This window comes from Acinonyx jubatus, chromosome C1 (assembly GCF_027475565.1).
Source record: "Acinonyx jubatus isolate Ajub_Pintada_27869175 chromosome C1, VMU_Ajub_asm_v1.0, whole genome shotgun sequence".
Classification (NCBI taxonomy): Eukaryota; Metazoa; Chordata; class Mammalia; order Carnivora; family Felidae; genus Acinonyx; species Acinonyx jubatus.
This window is the reverse complement of record NC_069381.1, coordinates 100,915,644-100,941,749: the sequence shown is the minus strand read 5'-3', so window position 1 is coordinate 100,941,749 and position 26,106 is coordinate 100,915,644. Positions and strand designations below refer to the sequence as shown.

The window sequence follows — 26,106 nt, the reverse complement described above, 5'->3', positions numbered from 1 at the left end:
AGTCAGATCCACTTCTGCAATCCATATTTGTGGCAATTCTATCAAAGTACTTTGATTCCAGTAATTGGTGCTTGTGTTTTCTAGCCAATAGCAATCCTTGTGAGCATGCAGGAAAATGTGTGAATACAGATGGTGCCTTCCACTGTGAATGTCTGAGGGGCTATACAGGGCCTCGTTGCGAGTTGGATATCAATGAGTGCCATTCCGACCCCTGCCAGAACGATGCGACCTGTCTGGATAAGATTGGAGGCTTCACGTGTCTGTGCATGCCAGGTACATGGGCCCGTCAGTATGTGGGATCTAGACAAGAGACAGTGCCCTGCAGTTCTCTTAGGCGGAGCACTCAGTACAGGGTGGCAATCCCATGAGCTCTGTCAGCATTTAATTCCCAATAATGACAGGGTTCCTAGCCAAGGGGACCCTTAAGGAGTAAGGCAGTGCTAGAATTCTTAGAGTGATGGACACTAAATTAAACAAGTCCATATATCAACATCAGTTACATGTAAGAGAAAAATTCAGAAGTGATTGTTTTTATGCAAGTATTCTTTGGTTTAACAAAGGATTTACCATAACAGTCCTATAAATAGTAAGGTTTCCTAATCTCTTGATACATTATAAATACCATACTATTCCATTTATAAAAATTATTTTACCTGTAATTGTTTAGGAACTTGCTATTTATCTGTAGTAATGTGCATATTGTTAGTTGTACTCTGGAGTGCTTCTACAGAAACCATTTCTTGAATTCTCAGAGAGCACAGGTAAGTCCAGTTTAAAATGACATTTGAGGGGCGCCTGGGTGGCTCAGTCAGTTGAGTGCTGATCCCAGTATTGTGGGATCAAGCCCCTTGTCGGGCTCCACGCTGAGCATGGAGCCTGCTTAAGATTCTGTCTTCCCCTGCCCCTCTGCCCCCTCCCCCACTCGTGTTCTCTCTCTCTAAAAAAAAATAATAATTTAAAAAATGAAAAAATGACATATGATAGTGGCTGCTTTACTTGATTAAACCTGCTAGCCAGTCTAGCACTGGAAGGCCCTCCTGACCTTGACTTGTACCCTGAGAGCAACAGGATCTCCAGGTCAGCGGGTCTGTGTGAACATTGATTGGAGACCCTATGGGCCTGGCACTGCTCTGAAAGTGAAGCAGGGCCTGGTCAGAGAATGTGGGAGTGTCTTTGCTGGCATGCTATATTTTACCAGTGTCTTTGGAGGTAACCTTTTCTCCCTGTTCACAGTGATGTGCGTTTCTCACCGTATGCTCCTATCTCACTGATACTTGCAGTGACTGTTTCCCATCAGGGGAGACTCCGCTTTGCCTTCTGCAGAAATGTTCATGCTCGTAGAGGATGTAGTCATCTGCAAATTTGTGCTTTCTTGGCTAGAATATGCCTTTCTTTCTAAGCCACTTGTGTGGTCTAATTTGTTCAGGTTTCAAAGGTGTGCATTGTGAACTGGAGATAAACGAATGTCAGAGCAACCCTTGTGTGAACAATGGTCAGTGTGTAGATAAAGTCAATCGCTTCCAGTGTCTGTGTCCGCCTGGTAAGTGCCCACCACCTGCCCCTGTTTTCTTTGAAAGCACAAAGCTGACTGACCACAGGGAAGGGAGGAGGAGAGAATGTGTGTGGGCTGTACATGAGGAAGTCATTAAAGTGAGCACTTCGGAATCGGAGTGTGTACAGAAACGGGGAGTTTGTTTCAGCTAGTGTATCATCCAAATCCTTTGTGGCCAGAAGTCCAAGTCTATTCTGAATGGCCCATGACCTCTCTGTCTGTGTATATATTTCAGAAAGTTCATACCTCACAGAAGCCTTAGTTGTAGGCTATTCAGGGATTTTCCCCCGCCATGGGTCATATTCTTGAAGCCCCTCTGTGAGACTTTTATTGTTAGATATTTCACCCTAGGTCCAGAAACAGACAACACAAGTCAGTTTTTTCCAAAGAATGCTCTGTGTCTCCTTTTGCCCCCCAAAGCTACTGTTGAAGACATGCCAGATTTTCTGCCACAGACAATAGCCTCTCCTTGTTATTTCTCCAGAGAGAAGGTCCCAGTCCTCTGAAGCTACCCTCACTTGTTTGAGGGCTCCATGTATAACCATTCTGTCCATACTTCAGCTGCAAGTGACATCTGTACTGGGAATAAACAGAGGTTGAGACACACACAGTTGACTCTGATGCCCTGAGCTTCACCCGGTTATCCCAGTTACCTGCTGGGGAGAATAATTTTATGTTTGCTGAGCCACTGGTTTAAGCCCTTTGTAGACCTTAGATGGATAGACATAGGGGAATCCTTTGACTTGTGTCATCACTCTGCCCTTTTAAGGTTTCACTGGGCCAGTTTGCCAGATTGATATTGATGACTGTTCCAGTACTCCGTGTCTGAATGGGGCAAAGTGTATTGATCACCCAAATGGCTATGAATGCCAGTGTGCCACAGGTAAGATTGTTCTCACTTTCTGTTCACCTGATATGTCTGTCTGAACAAAATAGGAGGCTGTCCTCTACTCGCTGCCCTACCAGGCCAGTCCACTAATGAGCTGCTCTGTGCTTAGAGAGAGCTGCTTCCAGCATAGTTTTTGCTTCTCTCACGGTTTCCTCCTACAACACCTGCCTCCTTCTCCACCACAATAGTGGCCTAGCTTGGACATTTCCATTTGGTGTCCAGGTCTTTCTGGGATAGATTTTGGCAGCGGTGAGTTTCCAGCTGGCTTGACTTACTCCTTTGGGAAAGGGAAGAATTCCAGCTGAAAGCTATTTTTCACTAGGGCTTCTCAGCAGGAGACCTGTCTCTGTGTTTTTTGAGGCAAGTGATTGAACAAAGGCCCAGAAGTCTAAGGGCCATTGTGTGCAAGTGCAGAGGTTTTCCGAGTAAAAGACTGCCCAGCCCCTGAGAGTCAGGTGTGTTATCTGAATGGGAGAGAGAACTCTGGGAAAGTTTAGGTCCTCTTTCCTGACTTCTGCTACTACAGTGAAAAAGAATCTGTTTACACATATTCTGCATTTCTGATCTGTGGCCACATTTCTCATTTGGGAGTGGATTTGAATAAGTCAAACGTCCCTTATTACACATTTGCTTTTACACAGACCAGTATTATAGAGAAGGACTAGAAATTATTAGAAAAGATGATTTCTCAATTTATTTTTTATGTGACCGCTTAAGGGAAAAAGAAGTTATGAATATAATTCCAGACCTGTTTCTTATTTTGGAAGATTGATTCTTAAAGGATTTTAAACATCATGTGCATGATTTCTTTCTGATGACAGAAAAGCAAACTAAGTCACAAAAATAAACACAGAGAATTAGTGTTTCAGTAGTACTGGAACATTACCATTTACTGGGCCTCCTTAGATTAGGTCCCGTCAGATGAACCAGTTCACTTCTTTCTCTTTTTGCAAACTGTTGTCTTTGGTTGGAGGAGTTCCAGATTTTGTCCTCCTCTGGCCAGATTATCCTCATGGAGAATAACCTCTGGAGAGAGTTTAAAAATCTTGAACTCATGTTTGAAAGGAAGAGAGCCCACCCCACCCCTCGCCTTTCTTTAAAATCCTTTAAAAGGGATTTAAAGTTGAATGAAGTCTTATTTTCCCTTTTTCTTTTAATGCTCATAAACTTTCATTCATTTTAATTAACAGGTACTTACTAAAAACTTAGTATATATGTAAGCACAGTACTCTGGGAGCATTTAAGAGGGATAAAGAAAAGTTCTCTGTATACTAAGGTCAGAATTGGGAAGATAAGATACACGTAACCATTAATACAGTATCTGTATGTTGGGTTTGGGAAGAAAGGGATAGAGAGGTAAAAATATAATGGAAAAATACTGAGAGCTAGTCCCCACTGAAGCCCAGTATGAAATGATGATGCAGTTAAAGTATCTCTGCAGTGAAACCCACTGATCATTTTGAGAAGGGTATTTGAATTCTACAAATTTTATTTGAAAAACTTTGTTTTAAACACAACTCTCTAGGATTGCCTTATAAATGGTTTGTTTCAGCTGCTCGTTGCCTGCGGTAGAAATGTTAGGACATGAGGTCTGTAGTGGATGTGGCCACACTTATATTCAGGTGTGGAGTCTGCCTTGGTTTTTAAGCCTTCTTGGTAAAATTCCTTTCAAGGATTCACTGGTGTGTTGTGCGAGGAGAACATCGACAACTGTGACCCTGATCCTTGCCACCATGGCCAGTGTCAGGATGGGATTGATTCCTACACCTGCATCTGCAACCCGGGGTACATGGGTGCCATCTGCAGTGACCAGATAGATGAATGTTACAGCAGCCCTTGCCTGAATGATGGTCGCTGCATTGACCTTGTAAATGGCTACCAGTGCAACTGCCAGCCAGGCACGTCAGGTAAGCCCGCTCTCTTTATGTCTCCTCTGGAGTTTTCACTCTTCCTCAAAAACAATTTGCACAGATATCTCAGACTTTCTTGCCATATGCTTCGATACCTAAAAAACAGTCCTGATTCTGAAAAGCACAGCCAAAGCTTCAGCCAGAATCATCTCAGTCTCTAGTCAGTGGAGAAATTAGAGACAATAGTTTTGCAAAACTGATGACTGTGTGTGTGTGTGTGTGTGTGTGTGTGTGTGTGTGTGTGTTTTATTAGAAGAAGACACCCCACCTCAAAAAATCGAAATTATTATTTAAAATTGGAAACCCTCTTGCCTTCGTGTCTTGATTTGATTGTCCTTTTCCCTTGAACTTCCACCCCACTCAGAGTAATGAAGCTGGCCCTTTTCCCTCTCGCTCCCTCCTGTCCTTCCAGTTGTGTTTTTCTCTGTTTCACAGTCCAGTATCTTTAATGTGATACTTCTCTTCTGCCGTGTTTCGGGTGGACCTTGGGCATTTGGGGGAATTCTCAGGGAGAGCAGAGACTTCACAGCACGGTCCAGTCATTGTAAATTAGAATGCACAGCCACCGTTTCCCACCCCCGAGTTCAGTGCTGTTTCCCCGACTCTGGTTGAGTGACTGCTCGTTAGTTGGGAGGGCATGCTGCTCCTTGCTGGGGGAATGTTGAGTTATTTTCTCAGGCGGCAGCATTTCGCAGGTCTCACTGGAGTCTGTTTTACTTATTTGAGGAATAATTATGGTCACAACTGTGGTTAATGGACAGAGAAGTACTATGTCTCAGATCAAAGAAAATGTATTAGTGGAAGATTAACTAGTGTGTGCCTTTGTTAGAAGGGAACCTGCCAATACAAGAGAGTGATTTATTGAGAACTCATTCTTGATTTAAGGAAAATGGCCTACATAGGGGGCAAAGGTGGGGGAGGTGGTTAACTGCCCTCATTTTATTTTGTTATTTCCAAATCCATTTCTTCAAACTTGTCAAAGGCCCTGGTCTTCGTCCAGGACCTCATACATGCCAAGTTTGAAAACAAAGTCCTTTTTGAGTTGCTCAAGCATACGAAAAACATCCCATGCCTTCACAGTTGAAAGTGCCTTCCCCCTCCCCACGTTTAGATAACTCACTAAAAGGGCTGAATAGATCTTTGTGAAGCCTTCCAAAAGCAATTTGCTTCCGGGCTGGTCCCCAGACATGAGAAATTGCAGTACGAAAAGAAATTTGAGAGATTTACAAGCAATTGAATGGACGCCTTTAGAATGGTGGGGCTGTTTTAGGCTTTGCTATCATTCCCATTATAACAAACATACTAGAAACCTGGGTGAGTGGTGGGTTGGCAAGCACTTTGTTTTCTCTGGGATTATATCATTATGCCAGGATGTATCAGGTGTATTCCCTGGGGAGGACAGAGAAGGCAAGGTGTAAGTAGCTGTCACTGAGAAATGCAAGAAGTAAATATGAGTGGTGTGCAGGCAGCATAGAGTGAAGGCCCCAAAACCTCTCAGAAAACTGCCAAATCCCTTCCTGTGGCTGTTGGGAGAATTAAAGCAAAGAGATATAGGCGTTATAAAAAAATCTTGGTCTATAATGGGTGGAGAAAGACCTGACATGTACTACGGGCCTAGATGGACGGGTCTATTTTAATTAATCATTCTGAATAGACTTTTGAGTTCTAGAGTGAGAATCCATAACCCATTCGTAACATGGTCCTAAGTTGGTAAGTTGGATTTTGGATGAGTATAAACAGAAGGGGTACTTTACCATGTGCTAGTTATAATTGTGGTTTCTCATTTACTGGGTACTTAAAGTGAGATAAATAACCCAGAATCACTTCTGAGGCTTCTTTCACCCATGGTCTTATGATGGGAAACTGTTTTAAGTAAGTTTCTTTAGGTTCTAAGTCACAGAAACCAACCTGACTAGTTTAAGGATTCCTTAGCAAACAAGCAAACGATAACTACAGAATAGACAAAAGATCTAGTGAAAGCACACAGAAGTATCTTACAGATTCCAAGTGAGAATTGATTGGTAAATCTTTGCAGAGATTATCAGGAAGCAGAGAAATTTATAGACCACAGTTCATATAGTCCCACAGTTCATATTCCAGTGTCCCAATGAGAAAATTACATTGGCTCATCTTGGGCATGGTGTCTGGTCCTACTCAAATAAAATATAGCCTCCTGCGGCCTGCCATGGTTGATTGTAGGTGAATGGGGGTTTTCAGTCAAGGCTAGACACATCTCCTAAAAGTATCCAGGAGTATGGAAACTCTTGCCTCATTTGTGGCTAGTGAGGCAGCATGGCCTCGTTCATCACAGAGTGACCAGTGTGGTGTGGTGAAGCGGACAGAATCCAAAGTGCCTGGTTCACATCCTGGCTGTACTGCCGTAGTTGTGCAAGTCCACGATACAGTGGGTGTATTACAACTTGATGTACCAGTTGAGTGAGAAGACTAAAGAAAACTTATGTGAAGTGGGAGGCAGAGTACTTGCACATAATAATGGCTCAATAAATTTTAACATAATTATTATTAATAAATATTAATACAAAATATGAGTGAATCAAAATTTTTACAACTTTCAATGGAAATTTTGTTAGTTTAAAGCCTGGTTTTACTGGGCTTTAGTTTTAGAATTTTTAAACTACCAAAGCGTTTTTCTATGAGTTGGAAATAAGACATCACTAAATTCATGTTAAGTACATAACAAAGTATCATGAGTATTTTTATAAGATGATGGTAAAAATTATGATTGCTATATCCTTGCTGTTTAGTTACCCATATCTACAATTACACCTTTATTAATATAGCTCTATCTAGGGTTGGCTGTATACTCTTTAGATTTCTTAACACCTAGCATCACATGCTATTTTTGTGGTAATACTGCATGGTTTCTTTTCTACTTTTATCTTTGCAGGTGTTAATTGTGAAATCAATTTTGATGACTGTGCAAGTAACCCTTGTGTCCACGGAGTCTGTATGGATGGCATTAATCGTTATAGTTGTGTCTGCTCACCGGGATTCACAGGTAACACCTTTTTTGTTGGGAGGTCCCTCCTTCAGCCCCATCACTTTGGGAAAGGGGCATATGAAGGAAAATCACTTTTCAAATGTTTCCTATTTCTTTGTCTCTTCGAAGGTTAGAAATGTGTTTCTGTACTTCTCTGGCCTAGTTTTCTACTTATAGGCCTTCCATAAATCATAACATGAAACTTTTCCTCAGTTAGGGTTTTTAGACCACATGTTTTTGGGTTTTTTTTTACATTTTATTTATTTTTGAGAGAGAGAGGGAGACAGAGCACAAGTTGGGGAGAGGCAGAGAGAGAGAGGGAGACACAGAATCCGAAGCAGGCTCCAGGCTCTGAGCTGTCAGCACAGAGCCCAATGCGGGGCTTAAACTCACAAGCCGTGAGATCATGACCTGAGCCAAAGTTGGATGCTTAACCGACTGAGCCACCAGGTGCCCCTTTAGACCACATGTTATAGCTACCTGAAAAGCATTTCTAGTCAGACCATGAGTTTCTGTCACTGTGCTTGAGTTATATAGCTTTTACTGCCACCTTTAATTTGCTACACTTAGTGAATGCCTTCTACAAAAGTATAGCCAAGATAAAATTCTGTGAAAACACTAAATGCTTTTTTCTGAGTACTTCCTCTTATGGGAGATTGTTGGATGAGGCCAGAACTTGGGACGACCAATGTAATTATTAAAAGTAGCCAGAACATTTACACATGCACGCTTGTGTGCACACACACAAACACAAATCTCTTTCTCTCTTTTTTGTTGTAAGATTGCCTTTATCTTTTACCCTTCCAATCCAAAAATTGCTAGAGGCTATTGAGAAATCTGAAGCACCTTACTGAGACACCTGTTTGTTAATGACATCATCAGAGGGCATATACAGTGCCTATCCTATTCTTTCTAGACGGTCCCACACGCAAGCAGGCACTTACATAATAATGTTACCACTTAATAAGTACCATGTGATCATTTGCAACCAATGTGAGAAATTTCCCTCAGAGCTTTTTAAACTATGACCTCCAAAGGCATTCAGGGCCAAGTGAAGTGAATGTCTGCCTCTTGCTTGCCGGGAACTTACTTTCTGCTGTATTTCACAAACCTTTTTCCTGCTTGGGTATGATCGCGGGTGCTAGGGAGTAATGTTTTCGGCCCACATGGGTCACCATAATGTCTTCTCAGTGGAAGATCACTCAGAAGACAAGTATGATGACAGCCATCGTATCTAGTGCCTAGCAGTGCTGGTAGTAGCCAGCTGTACTTCTGGTCCTGAAACTTGATACTGCAAGATGAAGTGACAGCCAACTGAATACACAAAAATTCCTGCTAGGTAGGATAATAGGTGCATTTTTGTTAAATAGGTAAGAAGAGAATAGCTACCATTTATTAAGAGCTTATTTTGAGCTAGGCGTTAGGTACCTAATCTCATTTAATTATCCACAGCTATTATCATTCCTATGGTATTGATGAAAAATCCAGAGCTTGGAGAGGTTAAGTAACATTACCAGTGCACTATGGCCAGGATTCCAGCCCAGGTGGTCCTACTCTAGAGCCTATGCCCGTTCTCACCTCACCAGGCAGCCTAAGTGGGTGCCTGTTGTGACTTCTTTTTAGACATGTAAGCCGTACACTGGAACTTTTTTTTTTTTCTGAAATGCCAGTAAGTCATATTCTCTCTCTTTTTAACATTCAGCAAACCAAGAAGGTCAAGGAGGGAGGACATAGGCTAAAATATTCTAAAATAAACCTAAGGTGTAGCATGAAATTACATAACCAAGAAGTGGAATGTTTTGGTTACTGGGTGGTACTCTGTTCTTGGAACGATTTTCTATGTCTATTTTTTTTCCAGTTGTTTTTTGCTTTTTTAATCAGCTGCCCAAAATACCACAGACAACTGTGGTATTATATATACATGAGCTTAGATGTGAGATGTTTTATTCTTTCCTTTGTTTTATTTTAACACTAGTACTTTTTTTTTTTTTTTTTTTTTACAATTCTCATAACAGCTTTGACAGATTTAAATGAGTTTTTCTTTTTAAGACTAAATTCTGTATTCTCCGCAGACCTCTTGTTTTTAATGTTTATTTATTTGAGAGAGAGAGCGCACATGCGTGTGCATGCATGCAAGCAGGGGAGGGGCAGAGAGAGAGAGAGAGAGAGGGAGAGAGAATCCCAAGCATGCTCTGTGATAACAGCCTGGAAGCCTGATGAGGGACTTGATCTCAGGAACCAGAAGATCATTCTTGAGCCAAAATCAAGAATCGGACGTTAAACCAACTGAGCCACCCAGGATCTCTTTATACTTACTGATTGAATGGGAAATGTAAGAAATCAAGTGATAACTTCTAGAAGCTACTTCTCAGTAGCTACTTTTTCAGTTTTGCCTTCATATTTATTATTTTGCTGACTTCTTATAACAGTCCATAAAAGCAAATAGGTTGAATAAGAAACCAAAAGCACAGGTAACAAAAACCAAACTAAACAAGCAGGACTCCATTAAACTAAAGTGCTTCTGCACAGCAAGGAACAATAAACTGAAAAGGCAGCCTATAGAGCAGGAGAAAATATTTGTAAACAATATATCTGAAAAAGGGTTAATATCAAAAATATATAAAGAGCTCATACAACTCAATAGCAAGGAAGCAAATAATCCAATTTAAAAATGGGCAAAGAGCAAGAAAAAAAATTTTGAAACTATGTATGTTGATGGATATTAGCTAGACTTACCACAGCGATCCTTTTGCAGTGTATACAAATATCAAATCATTACGTTGCACACCTGGGACTAATATGTTATATGTCAGTTATAGCTCAATCTTTAAAAAACACAGGCAGAAGTAGCTAAACACAACTTTAGAAACTATTATTGGAAAATTCCCAGGAATTTCCAGATAGAGGATACTGGAAGTATCTACTGTAATTTTCAGAGCTACATGATTTAACCAGAGACTGATTGTATTTTTAAGTTATAAATCATTATTTGTACTTAAGAAACCCAACATCATCTGAAACAGGTAAAGTTTTGAAAGCCTCATAGTCTGCTACACCGTAGTGATTTTCAAAAAGCATTTGAAAGGCTAATCATGAGTAACAAGTCTACCAAAATAGCTAATCCTCACTATAATGTCATTATAAAACTAATCACGAAAATACCATAAGAAAACATATATATGAGTTTTGTAATCTCTTCTCTCTCTAAATTTCTTTCTTTTTTTAAATTTTTTAATGTTTATTTTATTTTTGAGAGAGAGAGAGTGACAGAGTGAGAGCAGGAGAGGGGCAGAGAGAGAGGGGGACACAGAATCCGAAGCAGGCTCCAGGCTCCAAGCTGTTGGCACAGAGCCCGACGCAGGGCTCGAACTCACGAACCAAACCATGAGATCATGACCTGAGTTGAAGTCGGACGCTTAACCAACTGAACCACCCAGGCGCCCCTCTAAATTTCTTATAGTAGTTTCTCATCAGTAGTGAAGTGTATAAATGTTTATAAAGTATAAATTTATAATATAATTACATTTACAAGTTATAAATTATTTAAATATAGAACCACTAGTCTAGATTAAGAGACCGTGAATTGTTTTCTCAGTTACCAGAAGACAATAAAGTTATGCTTAGAATACTCTTCTTTCTGAGGCAGAAAATGGATTAATACAACTCTAAGAATGAAAGCAAAATGGCTTTCTTTTTAACCAATATAATCATTAAATTAAATTATATATTTATAATTTGTAAACATTGAGCATGCAATTGCTTTTTGGTTCTTTGGCCCTCAGTTAACCTAATAATGTCATGTCCTGAACAGGCACACTGCTAAGAACAAGGAGTCTTGCAGTAATACTAAAATCAATTCATACTACTCAGCCACAAAAAAGAATGAAATCTTGCCATTTGAGACAACATGAATGGGCTTTATGCTCAGGGAGATAAGTCAGAGAAAGACAAATACTGTATGATATCTCTTGTATGCAGAATATTAACAAGCAAAACTCATAAAAATAGAAGAAAATGGTGGCTAGGAGGGGTAAGGCTAATTGGGGAGATGTATTTAAGGGTGCAAACTTGAAACTAGTAGGTAAATAAGGTCTGGAGATCTGTTGTACCAGCACAGTGATTATAGTCAGCAATACTGTATAATAAACTTCAAAGTTGCTAAGAGAGTGAGTCTTAATTGTTCTCACCACAAAAAAGAAATGATAATTATGTGACATAATAGAGGTGTTAGGTAACATTAAAGTGGTAATCTATTGCAATATATAAATGTATTAAATCAGTACGCCATATACCTTAAACTTATACAGTGTTATACATCAATTCTATCTCAATCAAAATATTAACAAAACACAAAAAGTAGATAAGGAAGTTTTATTATTCCCATTAAACAACTAAGACAACTGAGAGAGAGAACTTGATGTGTCCATGCAATGTATACAAATATATTTTGTATATTTTGAGCCCCCCAGCTAGTGAGTCATACAGCTAGGATTGTGAGTTCCCAGAAGGCAGGAACCTCCCTAATCATCTTTTTAGCTGGTGTCTAAACACAGTGTCTAGCATGGAAGAAACACTCAATAAATACTTCGGAATGAATGACTAGAACTCAAATATGGGACTTCTGACATCCAACTCCAGACTCTCCAGTCTGGACTATAGCATGCTTTCATTTATTAAACACTAATTTGTTGAGTACCTACAAGGTGAGAAACATTGATTAACTTCTCATTCAGTAGCTCCTGAGTCCAATAAGGTCCATAGCCTTGTGCTGGGCATTTCTGATGCTGGGTGGAAACTCCCTAGGGGTAGGACCTTGATAGTGAAGCAGTGGTCAGTCCACATGGTAGACTGCAAAAGGAGGCACTTAACCCTCCTCATTAAAGATGGCTGGAACATTGATTCTGGGAAGGGTTTTTAAAGCAAATGAGGAAAACGTGAGAAGAGTGGCTTCTGAGAAAATGCTTCCTAAAAAGGATAGAAAAAGAAGGCTTTTTCCTCTTATTTTCCACTGAAGAGCAGGCTAAGGATAGCTGTGTAAAGAGTTCTGGCTCATATCTTGGTGCCAGTGGCAAAAGTCTAAAAAAAATTCTGAGGTTGAGGCTAAGAAAATAGTACTTTAAAATAAGTTATTAATAAAACACTTAAGAGGAAAACAGCAACCACTACCAGATTATGGGACTTTACCACAAGAACCACCAATAATGGTTTAGAGAGCAACAGAGAGTGAAAAAAATGTTAATACCCATACTTTAAAGGGGTGTGGATCTATTTCATTTGGAATTTCCTGTTCTAAATGCAGGGTTACTCCTTCTTAAATAAAAGTGCATGTTTTTATCTGAATCAGAAAATTGTATTCTTTGAAACTTATAAATTCCTTCACAGCAGTTGCTTGTTGCCACTCATTTACAGAATTATGGGTTATTTCAAAATTTTATATCATTTTGGAATATATAGTTAAATCTCAATTATTCAAAATTTAACAAAGCTAAACTCTTATAAGTGGCACGCTTTCTTCAGCTTAAAGCATCAAATGTCAAGGTTATAGCAGACATCTTTTCCAAGCACAGTCTTGGGTAGGTTTTAGAGGAAGAATATATTCACTTAATTTCATATATTCTGAGCATTTACATTATTACATGAAGATAAAATAATAATTGTCTACGTCATAGTTTTTCAAAATGGAATATTTGAACCATCTGCATTATTTAAAATTGGTTTTCTGGACTCCATGCATCATAATCTGTGGTGAGAGGGCCTAAGAATCTCCTTTTAAAACAAGTATTTTAGGGGCACCTGGGTAGCTAAGTCTGTTAAGCATCTGACTTCAGCGCAGGTCATGATCTCACAGTTCGTGAGTTCAAGCCCTGCATCAGGCTCTCAGCTGTCAGCGCAGGGCCTGCCAAATATCCTCTGTCTCCCTCTCTCTCTCTCTCTGCCCCTCCCCTGCTCACATACACTCTCTCCCTCTCTCTCTCTCTCAGAAATAAACAAACATCAAAGAAGAATATAAAATAAAAATAATAAAACAAGTATTTTAAATGATTCTTTTTGCACATTAAGGTTGAGAACCACTGGTCTAGATTAAGAGATTGAATTGTTCTCTCAATTATCAGAAGACAATAAAATTATGCTTAGAATACTCTTGTTTCTGAGGTGGGAAATGGATTAATACAACTCTGAGAATGAAAGCAAAATGGCTTTTTATCTACTATAACATTAAATTAAGTTAGTAGCTTATTCACTAAGTATTCCAGGTGATTGAGCTATCCCATATGTGGAAATGTAGGAGGTTGACTAACTGAAAAAATTAATGCGCAGTGAACCAGCTGAGAGCAGTGATAAAAGCTTCTTCGAGAGTACTCAGAACAGCAGCAAGAGGAACAGCCAACTTTGGTAACATTTGATGTTCTCTTTTTGAATCCTTGTGGAGTTTCCGTTTCTAAGATGGAGTAAAGAAGAAATACATATCAAAACAGTGCAGTGCTGTTCCAGCATTTCGTTAACTTGGCTGCATTATCAAGACTGTGCTGTTTACTACTTCCTCACATGGTGCTAAGTGCTCTTGGGTGTCTTATTACTTAAATCCTGACATTTGGTGCCCAAGGCATCTTACAGCCTGTGCAGAGAAAGTTGTCAAGACAGCATCTCCCATAGTTCTGGGTCTATTCCCTAAACATTTTGGATTTGACAAATACTGTTTCCGTCCTCTTCAGGGCAGAGATGTAACATCGACATTGATGAGTGTGCCTCCAATCCCTGTCGCAAGGGTGCGACGTGCATCAACGACGTGAATGGTTTCCGCTGTCTATGCCCCGAGGGACCCCATCACCCCAGCTGCTACTCACAGGTGAACGAGTGCCTGAGCAGTCCCTGCATCCATGGGAACTGTACCGGAGGCCTCAGCGGGTAGGTGGCTGCCATGTATGAACAGTTCCTTATTGACTTATGTCAAGCCGGTGGGTTTCAGAATGGGCCATGCCCTGTGGAAGTCTGTCAGGGACCTGAGCTGAGACTGAGTTGCAGATTTTGGTAGTCTCCCTGAGTCTTCCAAACCACCACTTGTGCTCTGCCTTCCATTGCTGAATAGGTAGAAAATAGGGCGGGGCGGGGAGGTAGTCAGTTCATGGGAGAAGTCCAGCGTTATTTTGTGAGCCTTTGGCAATTGTGCTTTTAGTAGTTATTAAAAGATTGAGTTCTGAGGGAGGTTCTATTTGATTTTTCCCCTGCTTAAAAAAAAGCTCCTTTCTGTTCTATCACAGTACCAACGTGTGCCACTGAAGTGGGGCTGGTCTCACCTGACTTTAGACGTGACCCTGATAAGACATTCATGGTTTGCAAGCCTCTGAGATTGTGTGATGTGTTGATAGGTACTTTTCTAGAAACTCAGAGTGTGATGTTAGGTCACAAGAGATAGATCTATACTCTTGTATGCTGGCCGGAAGATAGGGCTCTGGGCATTGCCATTTGCCATACTTAACAACAGGTGAAAGAACAAAGAGTGTATTTAGAGGTAAAGGAAAATCAAATTATTTCCAGATGAATTACCTCGGTATTCCTGTTTCAGACTATGGTAGCCTGCAAAGCATCCCAACCCATGTACCTTTTTCCTAAAGATCTCCAGACAAGAGAGGCTTTTATTTCCTGGTAACATAGTATAAGTGTTAATAATGTTCAGATTGTGAACAATGTACATATATTTTGCATACCTTCATTTGTGTTCCTTTTCCTGCTCAGTTTACCCTAGGTGCTTTCTGGGGCAGGGTTTCAGGAGAGAACAGCAAAGCATGTCTTGGAAGTCAGACATCCCAGGAGCTCTCAGAGAGGCTTAGAGTCTCTGATACTAACCTACTTCTTGGGTGTCTGTTTTGCATTAGAAACAGATGATCCTAAGGTTTGCTTTATTTTAGTTTTATATATAATAAAAGTGCAGATTTATCCATGTTAATGTGCCTTTCAGATTGACCCAATGTATTGTACCAAACACTGTTTACACATGAAAGCTCACTATAATTAATTAATTTCTCCAGCATCTTTGTGAGCTGGGAACACCAGAAAAATCTGTTTACTGAGCAGTCCAGGTGGGACCACATAATTCATACTGTGTCCATGGCAATCCAAGTATAGGTTCAAAGAAGAGTAGAAATGAGATTAGCTTACCCATGAGCTCCTCTGTCCCTCATTTCTTCACCAAGTCTTGGATTTCATCTAAGACTCAATTGTACATTCGTCCTCCACAGTCAAGAATACTATCTATCTCCTTTCAGATACAAGTGTCTCTGTGATGCAGGCTGGGTTGGCGTCAACTGCGAAGTGGACAAAAATGAATGTCTTTCTAACCCATGCCAGAATGGAGGAACTTGTGACAATCTGGTGAACGGATACAGGTGTACTTGCAAGAAGGGCTTTAAAGGTGAAAGCTGTAGTGCATATTTCTATCTCCCTTCATGCAGTTTTCTTATTGCATATTCTTTGACTTACCTCTTCCTTTCCCTTTCTCTATTCCTATTCGCTCATATAGCAAACATAACTTGAGAAGTTAATATTTATAAGGCACTTGGGGAGTAAAAACATAAAGATATATAGATTCTACTAGCAGAGAGGTGAACTACAGGACTATTTAAGCTGAGCAGCTAGGACTCCACTTATACATCTTTGGAAAGATGTTCTAATTGTAAGCTTCATGGTGCTGGTTTGATTCTGTTGGAATTCACAAGAGATCTGGGGAGTAGCATGAGAATATTGCCTTACTATAATTATGATAGCAATAATTCCATGGAAGAATCCATGCATTCCAAACTCTTCCAACAAATTATCTTACACATTGAGATAAAATATATAGCCAACTAGGGCCTTCTGGAAACATGTATTATAATGGGTGTTGTATAAAATCATTTTCTGAGTTGTTATTGTTGTATTTCCACCATAAATTTTCACTTAAAAACTCATGAGAGTGAAATCTGTGGGTAAATCATTTATCTTGTACTCTTCTATCCACTTAGTCATTGATTTCCCCACTCAAAAATTGTGCCAGGCTACCAAGATACATCAGTATGTTTCAGAGTCAATTTACTTATTTGAAAGCTTTCTGAGAGTGTATATATTTTAGTCATTAATTTTCTGATATATTACATTTGCAAAGAAATTTAAAAGCACTTTTATTTCTTTGTTTCCTTGAGACTTGCTGATCAAGGAACTAAATAAAACTCAAAATGTAAAATCCCAAATTGTACAGCTGGTGAGTAGAAGAGTACAGTTTGAGCCCAGACCTCTGTGCTCCCAGACCACCGTTTTTTTACAGTGCTGTAGTTGCTCTATCTTGAGGCTCTGTGTCAGGCTCTATTGAAGATGCAAAGGTGTGTAATATTTGGGTACTGGTCTATCCCATTAATGCTTCCTTACTTTTGTCTTTTTCACAGTGGGAGTAGATACCATGTCTTGGATCAGGGGAAAACAGTTTTATGGCTTCAGAAAGTACTACCACATCAATGGTAGAGACTGTGCATATGAAAGAGTGGGCATAAATCAGAGGCTTTGATTATGCATTAAAAACATATTGTCCCTTGATAAATTATACTCCCTTTTTAGGCCCTGACAGCCACTTTGTATAGAAACAGCTGATAGATCAGCAGATTTTTAACCTCAATGAGCTTCTTAGTCCATTGTTGAGAAATTACTTATATTTGGAGGCATATTCAACCTTTCAGCTATTAGAATATACTTACTCCATTCATCCTTTTAACTGTCTTTTACTGACAGACTATATGTCAGGGACTTGTCACTGAAATGAACGAAGAGGTGTTCCAGGAGCCTAAAGAAATTCAATTTCTAAGGTAGTTAATATTTGCCATGAAGAGGATTGCTTAGTAATTGTTAAAAAAATTTTTTTTAATGTGTATTTATTTTTGACAGAGAGAGAGAGACAGAACATGAGTGGGGAGGGGCAGAGAGAGAAGGAGACACAGAATCTGAAGCAGGCTCCAGGCTCTGAGCTGTCAGCACAGAGCCCAACATGGGGCTCAAACCCACGAACCACAAGATCATGCCCTGAGCCGAAGTCGGACACTCAACCAACTAAGCCACCCAGGCACCCCGCTTAGTAATTTAAATAATGAGGAGGCTAACAGAAAGTTTCACTGTTTTGGGGTTTTCTCCCTTTCTGTCTATAGGCTATAACTGTCAGGTGAATATTGATGAATGTGCTTCAAATCCCTGCCTGAACCAAGGAACCTGCTTTGATGACATAAGTGGCTACACTTGCCACTGTGTGCTGCCATACACAGGTGAGTTCTGCAAGTGAAGGGACCAGAGGGGACCTGTGTTCTTGCCTTGTCATTCTAAACCTCTGAGTCTCAGAGACAAGAGTCTGTGGCCCAGTGATGCTTCTCTGAGGAATCACTCCCTGGTCACCATCCTGCTCTCACCGACTAGATCTTGAGCTCTGAGAAAACACTGTGGCTTCCCTAGATGCAACTGGTAGGCAAACTCACATGCCTTCTTTGTACTTGAGGGTTTAAATGTTTTTTGTTTTGTTTTTTTTAATTCTGTCTGACTGCTGGTTTCATTCATTATTTGACTGGACCCAGTGTTGTCATGGCCTGTGCTCTTAGTCATAGTTCAATAATAACAACAACCACCACTTATTGATAACTTACTATATGCCAGACACTTTGCATATTTTGGATTTCTTAATCCAGTACTCAAAATAATTCTGTTCCTATGACCATTTTATGCTGAGGCAAAGAAAAGTTACTTGCTGAAGGTCACAGAGGTAAGTGGTAGATCTAGGATTTGCCTCTAAGCCTCTCTCAGTCCAAAGTGTGTCTTCTTAACTGCCCTTCTTCTCCTTACATTCAGTACCACTACCTCTCATTCAGAGAGGTATTGCCCCTTGGATGACGATGACACACACAGAAGACAAGGGTGTGACTTCATTTCGTATCAGGTGTTCTTTGTTTCAGGTGGTATTTTAGGAGTGTGCTTGGACGTTTCTTCTTTGTGTTCTCCTGCCTCATTACTGCCGTCTTGTGATTGGTTGTATTTGTGTGGCTTATTTACCTCCTTATCATCCATTTTCTTCATCTGTGGAGAACAAAACAGAAACATGGATGGTGGCTTTGCATGTTTCTCTAGTATGCAGCATGCAGGCAGGAGCATGGCTGAATTCGTACTCCCATGATGGGCTGTTTGTAGTAGCTGTTACCAGTGACTGCGGCTGTTTAGAGTGACAGAGTGGCCAAAACCAGAACTCTGTTACCTGAAAGACTTGATGCAACGTTGTTACCTTGGCCCCTCTTGGGAAGAAATGTTCATGTAGGCAGATAGCGTTTAGTCAGGCTCATAGATAAAAAATCAAAGTTATTGGAGATCCTTAGCTATTCTCAGACAAAGGAAGTCTAAATGATGCATTTCATAATGACAGTGCTGATCACATTTGCTAATAGTAAGAGCATCTCCCAGCCGTAAAGACTGAGACTTGTTGGCTGCAGAGAGATATAAGCAGGTCATATCATTATGCTCAGTCATATCATAGGCTTACCTGAGTGTAATTTAGGTGTTCAGCTCATCTTGAAAATACTTATTTTATCTTCCTGCTATCCAGATACCTTAAGAATATTTGGCTGTATGCTGGCCGTTGGTTTTTCTTCAGATTAAGATCCCGATAAAAGAATTTACTATGTGCAACTTTGGGAAATTAGACTGAAAGCCTATGCATATTAAAATTTTAGTGCTGAGTGTAGCTAAAGGTTCTATCATTGAGCTTTGCCACTATGAAGGGAACTAAGCAACATTGCCTTCCCTAGTGAGCCACTCTTCTGACCCAAATACCTTAAAAATGGGTTGGGTATGTTGGTGAACATCTGTGGTAATTTTTTTTTCTTCCTGAATATGAAATTTTAGGATAGAATTTTAAATTGAGTTAGCTGTAACTTGACTTTAAAAATACCCTCATCTTCTTTTAATAAAAGCATTCCTTTCCTTGTTTGCCTGTGCTGGAAGCTTATATTCCATATGCTAAGGCAGGAAATATTAATGTGCAAATTTCAATGTCATGTTGTTGATGTTGGTATGAGGAGGTATGTTACTAGCTGATCAGAATAACTTCACTGTTTCCTACCTCCCATGGCCTTCTGATCAACTCCATTGCCTCTGGAACAGGCCAGCAGAGGTGGTGAGGAGTAGAAGGCTGTATTGTTGCCTCTTCCTGGCCCACATGAAGGAGGATCTGTGTGGCTGAGCCTCTGAGCCACACAGACTCTTCGCTGTGGAGATGCAGAAAGTATTGCACCAGATGGACACAGGTGTCCAAACCCATGTAACCACACATGATAATATGGATGAGAGCAGCCCAGCAGTTGTTGAGTGCTCACTCTATATGCTAGGCTCTGTGCTAGTGAAGACTTCATGAACATTTTGTTTTTCATTTACTCCTCAAAAAGCCTCTGTGAGTTACATACTACCCTATTTCTCATTTTACTTATGTGTAAGGCTCAGAGCAGATTAATAACTTGCCTGTTGTTAATATACCAAGTTAGAGCTAAGACTCAGAAGACCCTAAGTCTCTCAGATTCCAAAGCTCTTAACTGCTACCTTAGTCTTGAGTTCAGAGAGCATCCTTTGGTTTAGAATTTGCAAACTTTCAGTTTCCTTGGCTATTTCTCTAAATTCTGTCATTTGCTTTACAGGCAAGAATTGTCAGACTGTGTTGGCTCCCTGTTCCCCAAACCCATGTGAAAATGCTGCTGTTTGCAAAGAGGCACCAAATTTTGAGAGCTACACCTGCCTGTGTGCCCCTGGCTGGCAAGGTAACAATATGGGAGTTAGAGAAACCAGAAGCTTTAAACAAAGTGGTCAGATCATCAGATTAACATGGAAGGCCCAGGTCTTCTGAGGCCTGCTTGTCATGAGCACTGGCTTTGTACAGGAATGACCCAGAAAGCCTTTTCATTTTCATGTCTTTGGGGCCCTCTAGTGGCTGGAAGACCCCAGCCTGAGTCTGAAACCATGATGTTCTCACAGTCCCTGGGCAATAATTTGCCCCACATAATTTTGTGCCAAGGGCACAAAGCCTTATGGGACTTCCCAAAGTGGGAGACAAACCAGAATATCCCCATCTACCCCAGCTGAAGCTTGGATCTCCCCATGCATTTCTGTGGGACTCACTTTCCAAAGACAGGACCATTCATTGCCCCTGTGTTTCTAGGTCAGCGGTGTACAATTGACATTGATGAGTGTGTCTCCAAGCCTTGCATGAACCATGGTCTCTGCCATAACACCCAGGGCAGCTACATGTGTGAGTGTCCTCCAGGCTTCAGCGGTATGGACTGTGAGGAGGACATCGATGACTGCCTTGCCAGTGAGTATGCCGGCCAGCTCCTAAGCCCCCTGAGGCATATAGGGAGCAGAACAGAGCCCAGTCGAGGCAGCTGCCTCTCAGTGCTGAGACTGGCCATCCCAATAGCTTGTCACATGTTTTTAATATTAGTATTTTTTATTTTTTTAAATGTTTATTTATTCGGGGGGGGGGGGGAGCTGCACACATGTGCACATACGTGGGGGAGGGGCAGCGAAAGAGGGAGAGAGAGAGAGACTCCCAAGCAGGCTCTGTGCTGTCAGCGCAGAGCCGGATGCGGGGCTCAATTCTGTGAACTGTGAGATCATGACCTGAGCTGAAATCAAGAGTTGGACACTTCACTGACTGAGCCACCCAGGTGCCCCAATATTAGCATTTTTTAAATCTTCTTTGCAAAGCCAGTGGCTTTAGGAGTTGAGGCAGTAGAATCTCTTTAAGAGGTTCCTAACTGATTTTTGTATACTGACAAATTAGGGACAATGCTATGATAGCTTTTTTTTTTTAAAGCAGGTCCACTGAGGTATAACTAGTATATAGAAGTATACTACCAATATTTTAAATGCACAGTGTTGACATTTGACTAGGAAACCATAAGTAAACATAATGAACATATCCATCCCCCTAAAAATATTTTATTTTGTAATTTCCTTCTTCCCCCTTCCCTGTCCCAGGCAACAAGGGATCTACCTCTGTCATGACAGACTTATTTGCATTTTTAATAATTTTATATAAATGGAATCATCTAATGCAAACTCTTTTTGGGGGAGAGGGAATATGACTTATCATTTAGCATATTATTTGAGACTCATCTATGTTATGTGTATTAGTAATTCATTCTGTTTTATTGCTAAGTCATGTTCCATTATTTGGATATACTTGAATTCACTAGTAGGACATTCAGCTTGTTTTTAAGTTTTGAGATACTATAAATAAAGTTATACTCTCTTGAGTAAATATCTAGGAGTGGAATAGCTGAATTATGTAGTAGGTATATGTTTCACTTTTCACCAAATTGTCAAAATGTTCTCCATTGGTGGTTCACCATTTTCATTCCCACAAGCACTGTTTGAGAGTTCCAGTTGAACCACATCCTCAAGAACACTTGGGTGTGATTGCCCTGAATTTTAGCCTTTGTAGTGGTTGTATATGGTATTTCACAGTGGTTTTAACTTGAATTTCCCTACCTATTAAAAATTTTGAGCACCTTTTCATGTGCTTCTTGGTCAGCCATATATATTACTTGGTATAGTATCTATTCAAAACTTCTGCCCACATGAAAAATTGTATTATTTGTCTTATTATTGAATTGAAAGAGTTCTTTATATTCTAAATACAAATTGTTTGTCAGATATTTGCCTTACAACTATCTTCTCCCAATTGTACCTTCTGTTTTTTCTTTTGAAGAGGAAGTTTAATTTTGATGAATTTCAGTATATCCATAATCTTCATTGAGAGTTCATCTTATCTTATTTAACAAACCTTTGCCTAACCCAAGGTCACTGAGGTTTATTTTCTTTGATTTCTTCTAAATGTTTTATACTTTAAGGGGCACCTGGGGGGCTCGATGGGTTAAGTGTCTGACTCTTGATTTTGGCTTAGGTCATGATTTACTGGTTTGTGGGATCGAGGTCTGCATCAGGCTCCTTGCTGATAGCATGGAGCCTGCTTTGGATTCTCTCTCTCACTCTCTGTCTGCCCCCCCCCCCCTGCCTCTCCTCCCCCAGCTGGCTTACTCTCTGTCTGTCTCTCTCAAAATAAATAAATAAATAAACTTTAAAAAATATACAATAAAAGTTTTATACTTTTAGCACTGACCTTTAGGTCCACAATCTATTTAGAGTTTAATTTTACATGTAGTGTGAGTTTTAAAGATTTTTCTTTTTAGACTTTAAAGAGTAATTTTGTGTTGTAATCTTGCTAACCTCACTTATTAATTCTAGATTAGTTTAGCTTCTAAGTTTAGTTTAGATTTCCGGAATTTAAAAAAAAATTTTTTTTAAGTTTATTTTTATTTATTTTTAGAGAGAGATAGAGAGCAAGCAGGGGAGGGGCAGAGAGAGAGAGAGGGAGACAGAATCCCAAGCAGACTTCGCATTGTCAGCACAGACCCCGATGTGGGGCTCAAACTCACAAACCATGAGATCATGACCTGAGCGGAGGTCAAGCATCTGATGCTTTAGCAACTGAGCACCCAGGCACCCCAGGAATTTTTTTTTTAACAAATAATCGTGTAATCTCTAAATAAGTATAGCCATTCTACATTTTAATTCTTTTTAAATCTGTATACATTTTCTTTTTCGTACATTGTTGCACTGGCTAAGACTTTTAGTAAATGCAAAATAGAAGTAGTAAGAGAAGCAAATCTTTATTTGTTCTTGATTCTGGTGGGGGAAGCATGTATGTAGTTTCTTGCCACTAAGTATGATGTTACTTTGTTGCCACTAAGTATGATTTTGGGTTTTTTTCCTTGTTCTTCTATCAAGTTGAGGATTTTACCATATACTCCTAATTTGCTGAAAGTTTTTTCTTTTTATGATGAATGAATGTTGATTTTTTTCAAATGATTTTTCTGTATCTGTTGAGGTGGTAATATATTTTTTAATATATAAGTGAATTATGTTAATTAATTTTCAAATGTTAAACCTTAAATTCCTGGGGTAAATTCTGCTTGGTCATGATATATTCTCTCTCTCATATGTTATTGGATATGATTTCCTAAAGTTTTGTTACAAATTTTTGTGGGTATATACATTTATTAGGGATATTGTTCCCCAATTTCTTGTACTGTATTTGTATGGTTTTGGTACAAAGGCAATGCCAGCCTCAGAACCACTTGGGAATTGTTTCCTTTCTATTTACTGAAAGAGTTTGTATACAATTGGTATTACATCTACTAAACATCTAGGTCTGGAACTTGCTTTCTGGGAAAGTTTTAATTGTAAATTTAATTTCTTTAATAGATATAGTTATTCAGGGTATCTATTTCTTTTTTATTGAGCATTGGTAATTTGTATCTTTCAAAGAATGAGTTTTACTCTAAGTTGTCAGAATTATTGGCATTCATAATATTCCCTTATTGTGCTTTTAATGTCTGTAAGATCTGTGATGATTTCCCTTCACTGATTTCAGATATTGGTAATTTACATCTTCTCTCTTTTCTTTGTGATTGCTACTGGTAGGTTACAGATTTTAGTAATCTTTTCAGTTTCATGATTTTTCTCAATTATTTTACTATTTTCAATTTCATTGATTTCTGCTCTTTATTCTTTCTATTTTGGATCTAGTTTGCCCTTCTTTTCCCAGTTTAAGATGGAAGCTTAGACCATAGACATAGTAGGCATTTAGTGCTTTTTTTTTCTCAAAACACTGCTTTAGCTGTATTTCACAAATTTTGATATATCATGGTTTTTTTTCCCCCAACTCAGAAAATACTTTTCTAATTTCCATTTTGATTTGTTTTTTGACTCATAGATTATTTACAAGTGTGTTCTTTAATTCCAAATATCTTTTTAATTAAGTTTTTAATTTTAATTCCAGTATAGTTAACATGAAGCATTCTATTAGTTTCAGGTGTACAATATAGTGATTGAACACTTCCATACATTACTCAGTGCTCATCATGATAAGTGTACTCTTTAATCCCCATCACCTATTTTACCCATCCTCCCACCCACCTCCCCTCTGGTAACCATCAGTTTGTTCTCTATAGTTAAGAGTCTGGTTCTTGGTTTCTCTCTCTCTTTTCCCTTTGTGCATTTGTTTTCTTAAATTCCACATATGAGTGAAATCATATGGTATTTATCTTTCTCGGACTGACTTATTTTGCTTAGCATTATACTCTAACTCCATCCATGTTGTTGCTAATTCCAAATATCTTTTGTTGCTGATTCCTTCCAGATAGTTTTTGTTATTGACATCTAGTTTAATTCCATTGTGATCAGAGAACATACTTTTTTCATCTATTGATTGGATTATTTAAAATGCATTAAAGCATGTCTTATGCCCTAGTCTTATGGTCTGTTTTGGTAAGTGTTCTGTATGCACTTGAAAAGAATGTTTATTGGGGTGCCTGAGTGGCTTAGTTGGTTAAGGGTCGGACTTCAACTCAGGTCATGATCTCACAGTTCGCGAGTTCAAGCCCCGCATCAGGCTCTGTGCTGACAGCATGGAGCCTGGAGCCTGCTTCAGTATCTGTGTCTCCCCCTCTCTCTGCCCCTCCCCTGCTCATACTCTGTCTCTCTGTCTCTCAATAATAAATAAATGTTAAAAATTAAAAAAAAAAAAAAAGAATGTTTATTTTATGTTGGTTTTTTTTTTTTTTGGTGGAGTGTTCTATAAATGCTATTAATTCAAATTGGTTAATAGTATTTTTAGGTCTTCCCTGATTTTCTGTCTGCTTATTCTATAAATTATTGACAGAGTGATATTGAAATCTGCCACAATTATTTGTCTATTTCTCCTTGTAATTCTATCAGTTTTTGCTTAATGTATTTTGAAGCCCTGATATTAAGTACATAAACATTTAAGATTATTATGTCCTCTTGAAGAATTAGTCCTTTGTCATGAAATGACCTTGTTTAGCCCTTGTAATTGATATTTCGTACTCTGAAGCCTCCTTTGCCAGATATTAATATACCTACTTAACTTTTCTTTTGTTTATTGTTAGAGTATGCATTTTTTCCATCCTTTTAGTTTTGGCCTATGTGTGTCTTTAAAGTATGGGTTTTTTTTTGGAGAGCATATATTGAGTCTTGCTTTTTCTCTTCACTGTGATACCCTCTGTCTTCTAAGTGAGGTGTTCATGCCATTTAAATTTAATGGTTGATGGTGATATGACTGAGTTAAATATTTGCCATCTTACATTTTACTTTATCTTTTTCCTTCTTTTTTGCCTTCTTCCTCCCCCCCCCCCTTTTTTTTGGCCTTCTTTTGGAATAATTGAGCATTTTTATAATTACATTTTATTTCTTCACTGGCATATATTTTTTTGGGGGGGGTGGTTTTGAGTTTGCAGTATGCAACTCTAACTCATTAAAATTTACCTCAACTATACTACTTTGTATAGCACATAAAAGCCTTACAACAGTATACTTAAATTTACACTACTGCCCTCTGTTCTATTGTTGTCATATAATATATATATCATAAACCCCCCAAAATATTATCTTTGCTTCAAATGGTCAATTAATTTTTCAAGACATTTAAAAAATAAATTAACAGCCCTTATACTTACAACATATTTACAGCTTCTGGTGTTTTTCATTCTTATGCATCGATATGCATTTCCACCAAGTGTCATTTTCCTTCTGCCTGAAGAAATTCCTTTAATATTTCTGGTAGTGCTTATCTCCTGGTGATTAATTCTTTCTGCTTTTGTGTTTTTGAAAAGGTTTTTATTTTGCC

General features: G+C 39.2%; 1 protein-coding gene across 2 annotated transcripts in view; it reads left to right on the top strand.

The window, feature by feature from the left end:
• NOTCH2 (notch receptor 2) overlaps positions 1–26,106 on the top strand; it is a 163,215-nt gene that overhangs the window by 106,125 nt on the left and 30,984 nt on the right. For both annotated transcript variants that reach the window (XM_027058256.2, XM_027058257.2), the window contains exons 8-17: positions 85–273; positions 1,427–1,540; positions 2,322–2,435; positions 4,115–4,348; positions 7,260–7,370; positions 14,066–14,258; positions 15,617–15,762; positions 17,519–17,632; positions 20,036–20,155; positions 20,554–20,706. In XM_027058256.2, the coding sequence (XP_026914057.1) occupies positions 85–273; positions 1,427–1,540; positions 2,322–2,435; positions 4,115–4,348; positions 7,260–7,370; positions 14,066–14,258; positions 15,617–15,762; positions 17,519–17,632; positions 20,036–20,155; positions 20,554–20,706 (1,488 nt within the window). The remainder of the gene's footprint in view (positions 1–84; positions 274–1,426; positions 1,541–2,321; positions 2,436–4,114; positions 4,349–7,259; positions 7,371–14,065; positions 14,259–15,616; positions 15,763–17,518; positions 17,633–20,035; positions 20,156–20,553; positions 20,707–26,106) is intronic.